Raw genomic sequence first — 17,013 nt, 5'->3', positions numbered from 1 at the left:
TATCCTAAATTAACTCGAAAGATTAATAAAGTATATCATCCAACTATCATAAACAGAAAATTATTCTTTTTTATTAACAAGTATAGATATTTGAGAAGGTATAGTAAAAGAATAATAATGATTATTTACAAAATTAAGTTGAAAGAACAATAAATTATCAGATTCCAAATATTCCACTTTTATCAAAATTTTGTTAAATTCTAATTCAATTTTATAGTAAAAGTGACAATTTACGGACTTACCCGTTCAATGAGGATTGCATAAAGTTCTTCGGGGTTTCCCGTATCCTTTTTGCACCTGCCGGATCTGTTCTGGCTCCGCAGGTGCTTAGGAAAGTACAGGACGTGATCACTCACACTCTTACGCTCGCAGCTCCTTCTCTATGCTTGAATATTATCTTCTTATTATGTATGTACTTGTACGTCTGCAGGAAGCACACCTGCCTACTTTACCTCGATATTTCTGAAAACCAGTAATTTTACACCCTCTCTAAATTTTTGTCTCTTCAGGGATTCTGTGTCAGCATATTTTTACACAATGATCATCCTAATGCAAATTATCAGATCAACAAAAATTTCGAGCCTTAGTTTCGTTTAGTTCTAAAAGATAATCTATTCATAAGAACGAAATGGAAATTGTGGTTTAGCTGATTTTCTTCAAAACTTCAAATCAACGATCAGTTTGAAGCTTTTTCTACTCTCTAATACAAGTCTCAATGCTACGAGAACAGAATCAAGGATAATTTTATTTAGATTTGATTCTATTCTTATGGATTAAATATATTAAAAAATATTTTAATCATAATTTCTTTACACCTGTTTCTAAGTTATGTGATAATCTTTGTTGTGACCCAATGTTTCTTTATTTTGTACTATAATTGCATTGAAAAAACGTGTTTATTCCTTGATAAAAGTAGTGACAACTAGGTAGAAATTTACCAGTTTCCTGGGTACAATTTTGGCAGCGAAAAGACAATGTCTGATGTCGAAGATAGAAATCACTGATGTGCAACCAGCAGTCTGAACTCCCCTCCAGAAATAAGAACACCTGTTACAGAGTCCGCAAACACGAGATGTTCTATTCATTCTCATGTAGAATCTAAGTTATTGTTCACTATAACGTACAGTTCTCTGCCTTACCAGAAGCATCAACCAATTGCGAAGATGGCAGCACGTATCGAAACTACCATTTTCCTGTAACATCTATTATATGATTGATAATCAAATTCCTGTACACTCTTATTCAATTTAATTGGATTTTATTATCTTTCAGCATCAATTAATATATGGTTGCAATTTTAATTATAGTTAATAATTATTAAATAAATTAATCTCTTTGGACGTCAAACATAATTTAAATACAGTAACTTATAATCACCTTTCACCTTTCCTATATATTTTATGAATCATAATTTGATATTTTGATAATTTGAAATTTTATATTACCGAAATTAATTTTATATTAAAGAAAGTTACTGCGATAAAGTGCAATTAGCCATATTGAACTTCTTTTTAAATTATATCAATTTTTTTTATATACATTTTTTTTATATGTCAAGTATTTCATAACGTTAGAATTACACGTAATTAAAAAATGTGAAAGAATTGAGAAATTGTAAAACAAATGTTTCATCTGACTTTAGATTTTTCGTTGACCTTTAACATTTCCTTTGACTCGATAATCGATTTTTTTATTTGTAGGTTGTAAACTGAATAATTGGTGATGTGATAATTAGAACCTAACGAATATTGACGTTTGAAAAACGATAACAGTATTGGCAATAGAAAATATACATTTTCGAACGTTCGCTGAACAATGCAGAGTATGTCAGATGATGGTGCGTCAGAGGATGACGTCAGCTCTGATCTTGACGCAGATTTACAGTAACATTTCCATCGACTGGATTTGTATCTCTCTGTCTCTCTTTTTCTTTCTTTTTCCATCTCTTTCTACTCCCGTGACGTATACGTAGTACACTGTATACTGTACACGTGCTTTCATCGTATTTCTAGAGAGAATTGATGGATTCATTTAAGCGCATGCATTTTCAAAAAAAGGACTACATTTCTCTATAGCTTTTTAATCTGTTAACGTACTCTGTTATCGACTGTTTTCTGTTTCATTTTTAATTGAATTACGATGTCTCGCTGATTCAAGCGTAATGTTTTTACGTTGCCCGTTTAAAGCTTCCTTCTAAAAAAAAAAAAGAAAAAAATAAAAATTAACTTGTTGCAACATACTTTCAATAAATATAAATAATAAAATATATTAAATATTCTTGAAAAAGTAAAACTTCACACTTGTTAACGACCTTCTTGCTATTCTCGATCCTTGATTTAAAAGCATGGCTAAAAAGACGGGACCTCGAATATCAAAATCACGATGAACATACAAATGCCTTATTATGTCTGGTTCGCGCCTACAGCTACGCTATCGAATATGTGACTGGGTTCCATAAACTTCTTCCTAATCCTTTACTTTATTTTTAAGAATATTACCAACTGGAATTAATAAGATATCATATAATCATTTATATCTGATAGCATTAAATAGATGAAATGAGTTTAAGTTATTTAAGGAGACCTCAAAGTACTCCCTAATCTTATTGATTTCCAAGAAGGCAGTATGAAACTTTGAATGTTCTCCATCAAGATATGCAACAATGTAAAATGAGGCACGTGCATTATCGATACTCTCCCTCTCACTCTCGTGGCAATCGGTCAGAAACGCTGAATCATTGGCAGTGCTCTCAAACATCTCGTAGAAAATTCATCGTACACCTTGTTCCAGTTCTCTCGTCGCCGAAGATGGCTCTCTGGCGAGATGTCGCTGGTCGAAGAGCGCGTTCACCTCATCGACGAGGATGCAAAATGAACCAATGTAAATTTAGAACCGCCTTCTTTCTTCGTTTCGTAATCGGTTAAAAGAGGAAACGCTTCTCTCTGTGAGTAATACGCCGACGTTTTTCCTCCATTTCCTAGACACATAGAAAATTCCTCGTGGAATCTGCTAGACTCTAAACGATAAGCTTTATAATATGCGGAAACTTGAATTTTCTGGTATTTTCAAATTTGTTTCAGAAAATTCTAGATGATTGGAAAATCGAAACAATCGTGATATTTATCCAAATCGGATGAAATGGGAATAAGTTGACAGGCCGGTTGAAATCACACGACTGGTCCTCCGAGGCCTGGACGTCGAGCTTGAAAACCTTGGAGCTCAGGGCCATTGTCGGGTGGGGCCTTTACCTCTCTTCCCTTTCCCTTTGATAGCCACGGGAGCCTTTCATCTCCTGGAACATGCCAGAGAGAAGAACTTCTGTGTGCACGAGAGGCTGTGCCTTCAACAATGTTGAAGGAGGTACGGACGCCAGGAAGATGAGCCATGGTAGCTACGTCGTCTCCAGACAAGAACCGAAATTGCATTTTCACCGAGGGTCGCCCTCAGACACGAGCAGAGCCCTCTTCTTACTCCTCATTTTTTTCACTTATTTTTCATCTCTTCTTACGTTTCTTCTTTCATTCCGTTTCTCTATCCCCCTTTTTACCGTGCTTGTCTTTAACCTTGTTTTCGAACACTCCTTTTCTTCTCCTAATACCTTTCGTTCTCTTGTTTGCGGCTTGTATTCTTCGAGGATCAGCCGGGATAGTGCGGACGATTTTGGGTTCAAGGTTAATCCGGTAATTTTAAGAACCACTGCTCTTGGTGAAATATTGAACAATATGATTGAAATAAAATTTTCAAATGGAACCGAAAATTCGTTTGCCGATCTTTCAAAGCCCTATATTTACTTAGTTAGTTAATAGTCAATTTTACAAGGCTTTTCCTGTATGTATTGAGATCATAACAGCCAATAACAGATAATGAGATCATTAAAATTCAATGACAACATTTTGCACACAGTTAACTTAATTGCTCCCTGTTAATGACTGTTTCACCTGTGTAACAGTGTCGGTCTTGGTAAAATTGCAATAACGTAACGCTTATGATAATGAAAACGGCAGTGTTAAAGGTATGTGCGAAGTCACGGGAAACCTTAATAAAGGCTGAATATCATTTAAATTCGATTAACTGGATTTTAACGCGTGTGCAGTTTATATTTCCCGCAATCGAAACCTTTCCTGTGCGGGATTTTAATTTGACGTGACATTTTATATCACAAAAATCGCTACTTTAAATTCAAATAATTACTATGCCGGTAATATAACGTAATTAACTACGTTATATTTCTTACTTTGAATTTACATAAATTCTCTTTAATACGCCGTTCGACATTTGATCTTTTGAACTTTTCTACTTTACTTTGCAGGAGAGCGCATTATCAAAGAAACGAGCAACACGGAATCACGTTTGTTATTGGAAATGAAGGCTAGAGTTAGAGCTTCATTAAATGGCGTGCGAATGTCTTGGAAACTTTCATTGAATGTGGGCGGAAGCGTGCATTTGTGATGCCCGTAAATCTTGAACAGGAAGCGAACGCGCGCGTATTCATGAATTCGGCACTGCCTTTCCATAAAAATTCTGATCACGGTCCTACAACCCGTTTCGTCCAAGATTCGACTGAACAAATATAATTTTATGCCAGCCGTCTTTTCATCCCCTGGGCACAAAGTTTTTCTTTCCACCCACGATTCTTTCCTCCGACCAAACGCTGACTTACTTTAAATTGCAAACAAGTTTTCAGAGAACATCCTAATGGGACTCTTAAACTCCCATCATCTCGTCGCTCCGTTAGTTAACGAACTAATCCCTCCAAATTAATCTTGATCAACGTATTTGTGATTGAAAGTGAATATCCTTTCTTTACTGTACTAAAATGAAGAAAAAAGGAAGAAATAAAGATTAACCCCTTCAGTACATGTGTTACATCGTGCTTCTCAATTACTTCTTAAATTATTAATATCTCATTGATAATATGTATCAGCCGTTAATCCCTGATTAATTATTGACAATCATCAGATGCTTCCAACTTTTTAAATAAGCAATATATGATCAATGAAGCATCCCATTTGGAACAAAACCAATGGGAACGTTACCATCGAGATCCTTTGACGTGTAAATTGTACTTCGTAGCTACGTTTAATTGGAAGACCGTTTGCAAGATGGTACAATCCGGCCTCGCTTTCATCGCTGCAGTCGCACAAAGGTAATTCAATTTCCGCGCTAACGCGCACAATCGTGTGTATCGTTGCGCATGGATCTCGTGCTGCTTTCCTAAAAACATTGGCCCCTACAAACAACTAAGCAATAACCCAAATAAACAAATGTATTCGCATGACGAGCCTTACATAAGAGTTTGGTATACAGTGGCGAGCCGACATCGTTCGCGTGACGAGCCGCTCTCAAACACGATGACAAGGACTCACAGGAATTTTTAACCCGATTACACTGACCAGCTTCATTTCGACAATAAAAGCTTTATTACTTGCTTACCTTTTATTTACAAATGTCGTCCAAGGATTTTATAAACCGTTGTGAAATTTTTCTGATGATTTCATAATTTTAAATGTTCATGATCTTTGACATGATTTATTATTCTTTTTAAATAATTTCTTTTGTGGTCTTGCTAAAAAAGAAACCAAGGCAACGAGAACGCTTTGCGATAGAGACCTTCATAACACTTCTTTTATAACGTTAATAACGTACGCTTTATTAAACCACTTAATAACATCTATATATAGTAAGAAATTATTGATCAATATAGTTAATTTAAACAAATTGTTCCTCGCATTAATCACTTCTACTCTAATAAGCAATCGAACTGATCGAATAGTCTTGGAGAATATGGTGTTTACATACTTTCAAAACGAACGCGCAGTCTGCGAAGCTAACAATAGTTGGATGCATTGATCCGTTGCTTGAAACGATTGATTGTAGATAAAGTGAAAATGTAGCTAGAGGTACATATATGCTCTATAAGCCAAATGCTAACTTTCGGTGTGTTGATTCTCTGTCAAAAATACCAAATTACTTTCCCGTACAACGTAATCCGATCACTGGGTTATCATTTTTCTACCAGTACGTACGTTTCATCTATAACAGTAAAGCAATTTTTAACATTGGCCAAACTGATCTAGCCTGCTTTCACTGTACGATTGTTTATAATTCACGTGGTCGTTCGACAATAACGATCACGCCGCGAAATGTTTATTCATTGCACGACCGATGCTCTGTTTCTAACAAATATCAGTTTGTATGCAAACGTTTGAACTATGTTAACAAAAGCATTACAATTACGACATTTTTTACTCCTCTTTTTTTTATTAATATATATATGTATCATATTTATATATTATGAACATTTAATCTATTGTGAACTTCACTTTGGCGATACGAATAAATCCTTATTAAAAGAATTTTACTGCATGTTTTTAGTATTCAATTACTGATAGTCATTTGAATAGTAGAATCGATTTTTATTTCTCTTTTCTACCTCTGAAACTGCATACGTGATACGAGCACGGTATAATAGGTACAGTAATTGTGCGAAAAATACAGGTTTTATTCAGCAATTATTAGATGCTCGATGTCCATTATTCAATCGCAATTTGCTGTATAAAGCAGGAAATGACGGAAAATGGAAAATGCGCAATATCTCAATACTCGTCATCGTCTCTGTTCCTATGATAATATCCGTGAAAAGTCATATTGTTCCTGAAAAATCTCCAACAATATTAAGAACGCAAATTATTTTCAAACGTACATACACATATATCATTATTTAAAAACATTTCATGTTGATATATCGCATATTACCCTTTTTCAGATTGTAACTATTCATTCGTATTCCTATCGTAGGACAAAATTATACGAACAACATCTAACCTAGTTCTAATTGAAAAATGAAAGGACAAAAATATATTGGTAAAAAGACGAAAATGGTACGTAAAATGTAAAACACTTTTGCAAAGTCGTAACATGGGTATGTATTCTGACGATCTCATAAAGTATAAAATGGTGGTGGAGCAGTCGACGCAGCATTATGGAAGCGCGCATGCGCGCGCCTGCGCCACAGAAAAGTAGTACGCTAGGCTTTTCGTTTCGAAGAATCGTACACGTCTTTCTATGGCATACAAAATCTCGCGACGATCGTGGACGGGTCGTTTAACTCGAATCTCCGACTCGTAATTATTCGATCGGTATCCGGATAGATTGACCTGACATTTGTATATTTGGACGAGAGAATTTAGACGTCAGGGTGCGCAGTGGTCAGTGCGCATTGTTGAACCGAAACACAGTGAGCGGATCAGTGGGAGAGTCGAGTGTAATGTCTGATAAGACGAGCGATGGACAGCCGTGAGAGTGGATGATCGTATTTTAAGTTTTGACAGTTCAACGTACAAGTGACTGAAAATAAACCGGTATACATGAAAACCATCGTAATCGCGTGTAATATGTATGGTTCAACGTGGCATTAATCGGGGTGGTCTAACGAAGGACTAATTCAAAAAATCGCACGGACAGAAAAAAAGCACAAGTGGTCGGTGTGTGTGCGCGTTGTATCGTGGGCATTACGTGTCTTTCGACGGATAGACACCCAACCATAACGAACGAGTTTGTCTTTCATTGAAAAGAAAAGAATAAAATTCATACAAAACGCTAAACATCTATCTTCAGTTCTTTTTTTCCCATTAACAGACAAAGGCTGATTTTGGTATTGCCTTTGAGGACTAGATATAGCACTGCCTCTCTTTTTCCCTCTCTTTCAATCTTATTCTCGAGGGACGAGGAAGAAGAATGGAGGCGATAGCAAAGCACGATTTCACGGCGACGGCCGAGGATGAGCTTAGTTTTCGTAGAAGCCAAATTCTAAAGGTTCGTATCCGCTAATCAGATTATCTAACAATTACATATATGGAAACGATGAAAATGCTGGGAGATAACTTTGTATTGCTGGTTTTTATTAGAGAGAGCTTACCGATCCCGAACTTTCCGAACTGCTTTCGTTCCGATTGGATATAGTGCACCGCTTAAGGATATTTACGATAATCTATGCATTTTATATATTAATAACTGCTATTGCCTTACTTTCTCTTTTTATTGGTTCTAAAAAGGAACCCGTTTATATTTTATCTTGATTATAGGATGTTTTATCTCCATAAGGATATTTATGATAATGCATGTATTTTATATGCTAATACTAGGATTACCGACGATTAAAATATAAAAGCTTGTATCAAAGAAATTAAAATGAAAATATAATATAAAGAAAAAAAAGAAACTCTTGCCCATGTACTCAACCTTTTATAAAAAATGGACTGTTTTAAAACTACTTTGGTAGTCTAATGTCTCGCTTTCTTTTATTATTAGTTTTAAAAAAACCGTTTTACCTTTGTTATTAACTACTTAGCATATTTGATGAGATATTTAATATAAAGTCTTTTTTTTGTATGCTTATTTCAAAATATGTGACAGACAATTTACAAGTTTATATTCCTCTGATAATAAATTCTTTCTTCTTATTTATCTGATGATTCACACCAAAAGCTGTCATTTGAACATTACATGTATAAATTATTTTTTCATGTTATCTACAATCTTTAGAATATATTTGTTGTATAGATAGAATGATTTTCAGATTATTAAGTATTCATTAATTTATGTCCACGATTTCATGAAATTAATTGTAATAATTTTGGTTCTTATACTTTTTATTGAAACTAAAGATTCTAATTGAAGTAAAAAAATAAATGCATGTCATAATTAGATCTTTTAATATTTTCTGCATGTGGAAATATTTTATTAAGAAATGGTATTTGTAACAAATCGGGCATACCTGTAATGATCTTTTTACAGATCTTAAATATGGAGGATGACATGAATTGGTACAGAGCTGAATTAGACTCTAGAGAAGGACTCATTCCAAGTAATTACATAGAGATGAAAAATCATGAGTGAGTGTCCTTACAAATTTCTTTTATTAGATATTCATGCATTCTTTGGAGAAATCTAACTGTATCTTATATCTTATTTGCTTTATTCAGCTGGTACTATGGAAGGATAACCAGAGCAGATGCAGAAAGATTACTAATGAACAAACATGAAGGCGCCTTTCTTATTAGAATCAGTGAAAGTTCTCCTGGTGATTTCTCCTTGTCTGTAAAGTTAGTAAAATGTTCTTAAGAAAAATGTTGATATGGTGATATAAAGTAATTACTTGAATAACTACTTAAAAATTTTTTGTAGATGTTCAGATGGTGTTCAACATTTCAAAGTATTAAGAGATGCTCAAGGTAAATTCTTCCTCTGGGTGGTCAAGTTTAACAGTCTTAATGAATTAGTGGAATATCATCGTACAGCATCTGTATCTCGTTCACAAGATGTTAAATTAAGGGATATGGTGCCAGAAGAAGTAATTATCTCTTATATAACAATTAAACTATTAAGTAACATAGAGATGTTGATTTTGCAATATAAGAATGCACATTGTTTCAGTGTTTAGTCCAAGCATTATATGACTTTCAACCTCAAGAACCTGGTGAACTTGAATTCAAACGAGGTGATGTAATAACTGTTACTGATCGTACAGACCAACACTGGTGGCATGGAGAAATTGGTAACAGACGAGGCCTGTTTCCTTCTACATATGTTACTCCATATCACTCCTAGGTAAATATCATTTGGATTTCTGATTAGTTATTTTTATTGTTCTTTTGTAAATTTTGTTAAAATGGAATAATTTATTCTAGGCCTCATGTTGTGCACACAGAGGCCAAAGGCATCGGCCGCATTATCCCACCACTATCACGTACAGGATCAGACTTACTGCAGAATTAATCAACAACATTTTGCAAACTCCGCCTATCGAATGGGCTACCAGGATGTATTGGTGGTCTAGACGTAGAGTTGTTTAAATGGACTCGATATTATTGCTAATACTTTTTATTGGTCTCACTGAAAAACATTCTCAGTGTTTAGTAATTTATATAAACAAATGTAGAGTTCCTGATATAGCATATAACAGGGTAGCATGTCTTTTTTGTTATTGGGTCTATAAAGAAAATTTTTCACTGGGACTGATACTACTAGCCAACGTTTCCGATAGACAATTGTGTTATACAATAGGCACCTGGTCTGGTTACCTTAAATTTCATTTTTGTGAATACTCTGGTAGAAAATAGATGTGGAAGTAAATTTACAGTATTTATATATGACAAATGAAATTTTAAATGGTGTTTCGTATATCTTGGTAGTCCATTGATGGAGTATGTGTATGAAAATATATAACATCAACTATATACATCAGTGATGACAAATATCGGTCGTATTAAAGAGGAAAATGCCTATTGTTTCGAAAGACAGGTTTATAAGCGGGCTGGTATAAACATTGTATTTTTTAATACGAATTTGTTGTTCGAGAAACGGGGACCTTGGTGATAAAGAGCCTAAGTAAGCTATCCATATACGAGATACGAGAACTTTATATAGATATAGCATTAAAACGCGTCGCCATTTGGCATAAAATGCACACCATTTTGCCTCTATGTTGTGAATATTTTTACAAATGTTTGGGGAAGAGAGTATTCTTCCAGCGGTTAAGATACATCTGATATCATGACATCAGATATACTTGCTGTGTATCATATATAGACTTGTATTATTCAGACTGTATGTGAAATAATCATTCTTGCATCTTTCGAAGTAAATTTTCTGAAGTATTAGCAAAAGAATAGTAGCAGCCAAAGTTAGCTGTTTTGCCTTTTAATTTTTTCCAATCGAATGCAAATGATTGGGAAATTTGTTTTTTACCATTGCCAACTATGCTATGAAACATAGTTTCTTGGGATATTGTGTTTTCTCTTTTGGAGATTTTATGATGAAGAAAAGGGAACGAGAACACAAGTTTTTTTACACAAACGTCGTACATACGTATTCATATTGAGACTCAAACACAACGACTGATTTATCCTTTGTAATTTAAGAAATATTAATAATGGAAAAAACGTAGAGAATTAGAATAAATGTATAAATTTTTGCATGAGAAATTCATTTGATTCCGCATTATTTACTGTCTTCGCAACGAAAATTTATGTTCCGTAATGCATTTCACTGACATGCCAAAAAGCGATATACGTATATACGATTAATATAAAATCGGCCGTGCGAGATAGACTTGACTTTTGAGCGAATGGTATGTATAACGTTTTTGTTTCAAAATCTATTAATTTTAAAAGAGCGAAAGTTCGTGTATATTTTTTAAATACTTCTTTTTATCTAATTATTTCGACAATCTTGCTTTCTTATTTCCGTGTAAACAATAAAGATCTGTAGTCTTATTGTGTAATTATTATTATTCGTTATGTTTACATTTTATTGATAACAATATATTATATTAATTACTCTTGCATGCATTATTTACTTATGCCCATCTACCATAATTATTTTTTAAAATTACAACTTTATATGACTAAAGTGATATTTTAGCTCATCTAACTGCTTTGCAAAATATCATATAAATAAGTAATCTTATATGCTTATGCATGCACTATATTCAAAATAAGTGAAAAAAGAAAGCAAATACTAAAAGAAATAAGTTTTCTTACTATAAAAAATGAAAAGAAAAATTATGATTATGAAATGTTAAATTGTGTTCCACTAATATATCGAGACATTTTTTTATTATTAATAATTTTTTAAATTATTTACTATATTTTATATAGTTCCTGGAGAAAAGTGACTCTTATATTAATGAAATTGAAAATTTGTAACAGGATACAAATAATATACTAATGTTCACTTTTTATAAAGTTTAAATTTGGAGAAACATAGCGATTAATTATATTATTTAAGTTTGAAATGTTTAAAACGCAAATTTATGTACTTTATTCTAACTTTATGGTTAATGTTACTGAGAGTATAAATATAGTATAGTTGAATCTTGTCAAGGGCTTCTTAAAATGAGTAGCTTAGATTATAAGCATATAACATTAGATTCACTTGCCTTCTGTACTTAAGAGGAATTTATTGTTACAAATATTCGTTGTGCACAATTTATTATCCTTACTGTTTCAGTTTTTTATTGCAATTACTTTATTGACATGTGTGATCTATATTTGTTCTTTTAATTACCATATATTAAATGTTAAAACAAAGTCTTTAAGACAGCAACAAATAAAGCAATATACAAATATAGTTGTTATAAATATTGCTTTGAAACTATATGTGTACAATTGCTTAAATGAATTTGGAATTGAGTTGTCTTATGACAACGGTATACCATGACACATTTGGACCAAGAAATGTATAATAATGAAATGTAATAAAAGATATGTTTGAACAAAGTTTATTTTGCTGAACTTGATTTTATTCGTTACTGTTAAAGATGTATAAAATTGCACTGCTTATACCTTTTTTTTTACAGCTAATAAGCCAATTAAGATAAATTTACATTATGAAAAAAATGTATTGTTGCAAAATTAATGCCAAGCATTATTAACTGCCTGATGTATAGTTAGTAGATAACCACCAATTATGTAATTATGAAATGCAACTAAAGTATAATAAAGTATCATGTGACAGATATGGACTTTTATCTTCTTTTAAAATTTAATGAAGTATATTTTAACAAGATCTTATTTTTTCTTTATTTATAGATCTTTAACAAGATCTTACATAGTAATTATAAAAATTATATAGTCTAGTTTACTCTTAAAATTATGCACAATATACAATTTTCAGAATAAATTGATATAGAAATATTGAATCAACATACAAGTCTGTAAGAAATATATCTGCCAGCAGTTTCCGAAGGCCTAATAATTTTTACAACTTGACCACGTTTTAAACCAAAGTAACGCGCCACTGGGTCACCAGCTTGTATACGCATTAATTGATTTTCTTTTAGTTTGTACCTGGTAAGTAATTCTTCTTTTTCATCTGGTGTAAGTACAATATGTTCAGGTACCAATTCATGTTCTGTGATATTAATAAGCAATTCAGATTCTAAAAATTGTTCTAATATATATTTTGGTGCCATGTCCACCAACGATTGTTTTGCCGATGGTGTCATTCCTTGTTGCACAACAATAATAGCCCTGTGGAAAAGCAAGACAGAAACTCAAAATTATTATGTCCCAATTCTATAAATTATTACACAATTATCAAGTTACCTGTGAATTTTCTCTTCCTGCATACGCTGACAGTAGGTTTTAATAGTTTTGATACCAATTTTTGGTTCATCTGGGAAAAATACAAAAAGTTGATCTGTCGGATCATCATTATGAGCAACCAAAACTATAAGATCGCTGCGTGCTGGTCTTTTTTCACTTGGTTTGTCCCCGAATTGTTCTTTAAATTGTTCCAAAGTTTGATCCAATTCATCTTGTGTGACTAGATAACCTCGATCGTGACACAATTGCATTACCGTTTTTCTTATACGCCATAATTTGTATGTTTCAGCTTCGTCATCCATTTCTCGAAAAAATTAGAACTAATTCTAAGCAAAAATTGTTTAAATACTCCAAACTTTTCTTTCGTTCGTTGCTATTTAACAAACAAAAATCTTTGCAAACGATTGTATTTCTGTTGATACAAATAACCTCACTTATTTATACCGCGTGAACAACGCACGCATGCGTATTAATAAAATGCAAGCTTTACATTTCAAAACGCAGTTTATGTAAGTACATATTATTTTATATTTTCTTTATGCTGATATTTTTGAAATTACATTTAGTCTGCATCTTTCTATTTTTTCTTTTAATGATTTAAATTAAATAAATTCTAACTCAATCACAAATTTCCTACAAATTCATTACTTTCTAAATTTCTAATCTCACCTTTAATACATGAAACATATTATATTTGATATCTATTAATTAATTAATATCTAAATATCTATTAAAACATATCCATATGCATGCAATTACAATTTATATGTATAATAATGAAACGTAATAAAATATATATGTTTGAGATAATATACATATATCAATTAATACAATTTACATATATCTATTATACTCTTTCTAGAAAACACATAGGAAAAGGTACCTATGGAAAGGTTTGAAAGAAACATTTAGATTTATGATAGATAGGATTATAAGATTCCGGATAATAAACTTCTGGTAGGTGGGCCCAATGAAAATGTTTTTAATCTCGTTTGAATTAATTTAAATTTAAGTTTCAGACATCTCAACAGTATTGATGAAAAGGGATATACCAAGTATTTCAAGATACGTAAGTACATAGAAGATATTCAAGGTTTTGAAAAAATCATTGCAGATATTTGTATATGGATAGGGCTGATGAGAACCTTCAGATTTGTACAAAATAGGTTAAATTATAAATTCCGAATTAGGTAGATCTTCTCTAAAAATTAATAAGTGGAACACATCTAAGTTAGATTTATAGTTAGGTAAACAATCTTTAACATATGTAGGAGTACTTAATAGGAGAACATTAGTTAATACTGTTAAAACATATATATGTGTAATGCATAAAATATATATGCTTTTTAGGAGTGTTAATCTGTGCTTTAGTATCTAAATATAAGTAATAGTAATTAAGTGCATGCATAATTATGGATGATGTTTAGTAGATAGTAGTATAATGTGGATAAATAATATAATTCTTAATGAAACGCGTTTCACATTTTTAGATATGTTCTTTATATATCCTTGAACTATTAATTATTCTACTTTTTCGTACTAATGATAGCGTAAAATATTGATGTAAGTACGAAATATCGTTTCATATAGAGCTATAATATAGTTTTGCATATAATTTAGGATTCAATCTAACTTTTACCTTTATACTTAGTTTCTCACGTCGGTTTTCCTAAAATCTACTTTTGCTGCTTGTTTTACGAAAAGACCGGAGGGTTTTGTAAACTTATATCAAAAGCAGAATTTTTTCAGTCTTTTAAGTATAAAATTAGTATATTTTTGCGTAAAAGAAGGATGGATGGGAACGCGGATAGTGAGGTTCCCTCTCACAGCACCTTCATGTGGTAAGACCTGACATTGTATTTTTCGATATATAATTACTAATTATATCATTCATCAGAGCTATCATTAGAGTCACGTATGCGTGACATAGTTATTAATTATATAACGAATAATATGAGCTAATTGGCTGCGATCGCGAACACGTTTTTATATAGTAATTGAAAGATTAAATTGAATGTAAGAATAAGTTACTAAAATTTTATTTAGAGTAGTTTGGAACGCAATAGATAAACTAGGACGTAATGGCACATCTGCACAATAATTGACTAATTAATAATATTTCTAAATTGACTATTTACGGACTATAAATTATAAATTTCTCTTTTACAATTTTATAATTTTGCACCGAGTAGGATGACTTGCAATTTTGTAAAATGTGATTACAAAACTTGGTTTGATTTATTACCAATCTTAATATTGTTGACTTTGTAAATTATAATACGTGTATAATTTCATGTACAGTAATAATTCAACTGTGCAAGAATGTCAAGATGACAGTTATGTCTGCGTAAAGTCAAATTTGTAGTTAATTAACTTACTGAAGGGACGATGTATTTTGATAAACAACTGGGCCACAACATATATACAGGGGATGAAATAGAAAACTTGGAAAATTATCATTTTCTTTTTTGATTCAAGAATCTCTTATTCATCAAATATACATCAAATGGTGCATTATGCATTAGGGAGTCGCTGAGTAATAACATAAATCAACTATTCATTCGATTTCACTTTATACTGCACTTGTTCTTTTTTTTCTTTTTTGTTTTTAAAATAATCAACACTCGTGATTCTCTGATAGATATATTCCTTTCTTGTTTCAACTTATTACATATCTTAAACTACATAGAGAAACGTTTTTTTGTACTTATAATAATATTACATAGTAAACGCACTAAAACAATAAAAATTAGATCCTTAGGTGTGTATTTTGAAATTTAAAATAGGTACCTTATCTTTTTCTCCCGACAATGTTGCGATTTTGAAGTTACAGGGCAGACTTTTCTTATCTATATTATTCTCATATATACGTATACATATTTTATTTTATTCCTCAAATAAAATCGTTTCGAGTTTAATTTAATTTACCTTATCAAAATTCCCCCATAGTGTTCGCATACGTAGTTTGTACGATTCGCTATATACGATTTTTCTATAGATAAGTATAGTCAAACACACGGAATAAACAAAAGGTTGATGAAACTTGCTTGTAAATATAAAACGGTATTTATCATTAACGACTTGGAATTCTGGAAGAGATAAAAATTAACAATCCCATTTACATTTTAAGACATTTTCACTTAACGTTAGATACTTATTAAAGACTCCTACGATACTTATACGATAAATCTGCGGTTTAGGAGTAGAAAAACAAATCGATAAAATAGAGATCCTCTTTCAATAGTGTCATAACAAATCAAAGTTTCTATATTAAGATTATAATTAGGACAAACTTAATCGAATCTGTATTAGTAACAGGAATTATAGATGTAGATTTTGTTAGCTCGATTAATTACCCTGATGAAATTTGATGTATATGGGGGCGAGTTACGCTGTGTAAAATTACAGCCAATAGCTGTTGGGCAAATTTGAATATTCATATCGAAGTATTTATACTCTTTAAATTATCCTCTTATGATCTCGTATCAACTAAATCTAAATTATCCTCATTTTCATTGTACTTTTTCTCCTGCCTTCAACTATTGGCCACTGGCAAAGAACACAGAAACTTAAAGACTAGCTGAAGAACGAAACATTCCCTTCTGCCCATTCATTTGTTATATCTTACACTTCAAAATCGCCGCTCGATTTGTTCTTCTCTTTTTTCTCGATAATATCGTGAAAAATAAATACGTCGTGTTCCGCAAGATGATCGCTCGTTTTTCTTTCTTCTTCGTCTTTCTTTTTTCTTATTCACTTTTCCAAACAAAATCCCGAATCGAAATGAAAAAACCTCATCTTCGATTTATCGATTTCTCTCGTATATTTTCTTCTTTCTATCTTTTTCTTTTTTCTCGTTTGGCTACTAATTTTGAAAGGTGACAACGATAAGATCAACACCGTA

General features: G+C 32.0%; 2 protein-coding genes and 2 long non-coding RNA genes across 7 annotated transcripts in view; 1 reads left to right on the top strand and 3 right to left on the bottom strand.

Annotated features, from left to right (window-relative positions):
- Positions 1-235: 235 nt before the first annotated feature.
- LOC138186778 (uncharacterized) lies at positions 236-2,588 on the bottom strand. Its single transcript, XR_011174991.1, has 4 exons — positions 2,312-2,588; positions 1,794-2,193; positions 939-1,202; positions 236-462 (listed from the first exon to the last, which is right to left on the bottom strand). It is a non-coding gene; the product is annotated as an uncharacterized LOC138186778 (long non-coding RNA).
- Positions 2,589-4,597: 2,009 nt separating this feature from the next.
- On the bottom strand, positions 4,598-6,915 carry LOC138186776 (uncharacterized). 3 transcript variants are annotated; one of them, XR_011174989.1, is made up of 4 exons: positions 6,757-6,915; positions 5,289-6,654; positions 5,037-5,214; positions 4,598-4,811 (listed from the first exon to the last, which is right to left on the bottom strand). It is a non-coding gene; the product is annotated as an uncharacterized LOC138186776 (long non-coding RNA). The 3 variants fall into 3 exon arrangements; XR_011174990.1 differs by having other exon boundaries at positions 5,037-5,671; positions 5,800-6,654; XR_011174988.1 differs by having other exon boundaries at positions 5,037-6,654.
- A 130-nt stretch (positions 6,916-7,045) lies between these two features.
- drk (growth factor receptor-bound protein 2 drk) overlaps positions 7,046-17,013 on the top strand; it is a 155,987-nt gene continuing 146,019 nt past the window's right edge. Inside the window, exons 1-6 of one of the 2 annotated variants that reach the window (XR_011174984.1) lie at positions 7,046-7,815; positions 8,797-8,894; positions 8,985-9,104; positions 9,187-9,352; positions 9,436-9,609; positions 9,690-10,123. Coding sequence is in view for 1 of the 2 variants with exons in the window: in XM_069126951.1 (XP_068983052.1) it covers positions 7,738-7,815; positions 8,797-8,894; positions 8,985-9,104; positions 9,187-9,352; positions 9,436-9,609 (636 nt within the window). In the remaining variant the exon portion in view is untranslated. Of the gene's footprint in view, positions 7,816-8,796; positions 8,895-8,984; positions 9,105-9,186; positions 9,353-9,435; positions 9,610-9,689; positions 11,342-17,013 lie in introns of those variants that run through there. The other variant, XM_069126951.1, reaches the window with a different exon arrangement.
- Rpb5 (DNA-directed RNA polymerases I, II, and III subunit Rpb5) lies at positions 12,606-13,576 on the bottom strand. The gene is made up of 2 exons (XM_069126952.1): positions 13,110-13,576; positions 12,606-13,034 (listed from the first exon to the last, which is right to left on the bottom strand). Exons 1-2 carry the CDS (start codon positions 13,409-13,411, stop codon positions 12,704-12,706), a joined length of 633 nt encoding a protein of 210 aa, XP_068983053.1. The 5' UTR covers positions 13,412-13,576; the 3' UTR covers positions 12,606-12,703.

This window comes from Bombus flavifrons, chromosome 14 (assembly GCF_040668555.2).
Source record: "Bombus flavifrons isolate JBK064 chromosome 14, iyBomFlav1_principal, whole genome shotgun sequence".
Lineage (NCBI taxonomy): Eukaryota > Metazoa > Arthropoda > Insecta > Hymenoptera > Apidae > Bombus > Bombus flavifrons.
This window is presented reverse-complemented; position numbering and strand designations above follow the sequence as displayed.

Bases quoted from the DNA above. Each gene is read 5' to 3' on its own strand.
- Rpb5 (XM_069126952.1), bottom strand. From the start codon at position 13,411: ATGGATGACGAAGCTGAAACATACAAATTATGGCGTATAAGAAAAACG. The intron at 13,035-13,109 runs GTAACTTGATAA...GCTTTTCCACAG, and splicing joins CAGGAAGAGAAAATTCACAG to GGCTATTATTGTTGTGCAAC.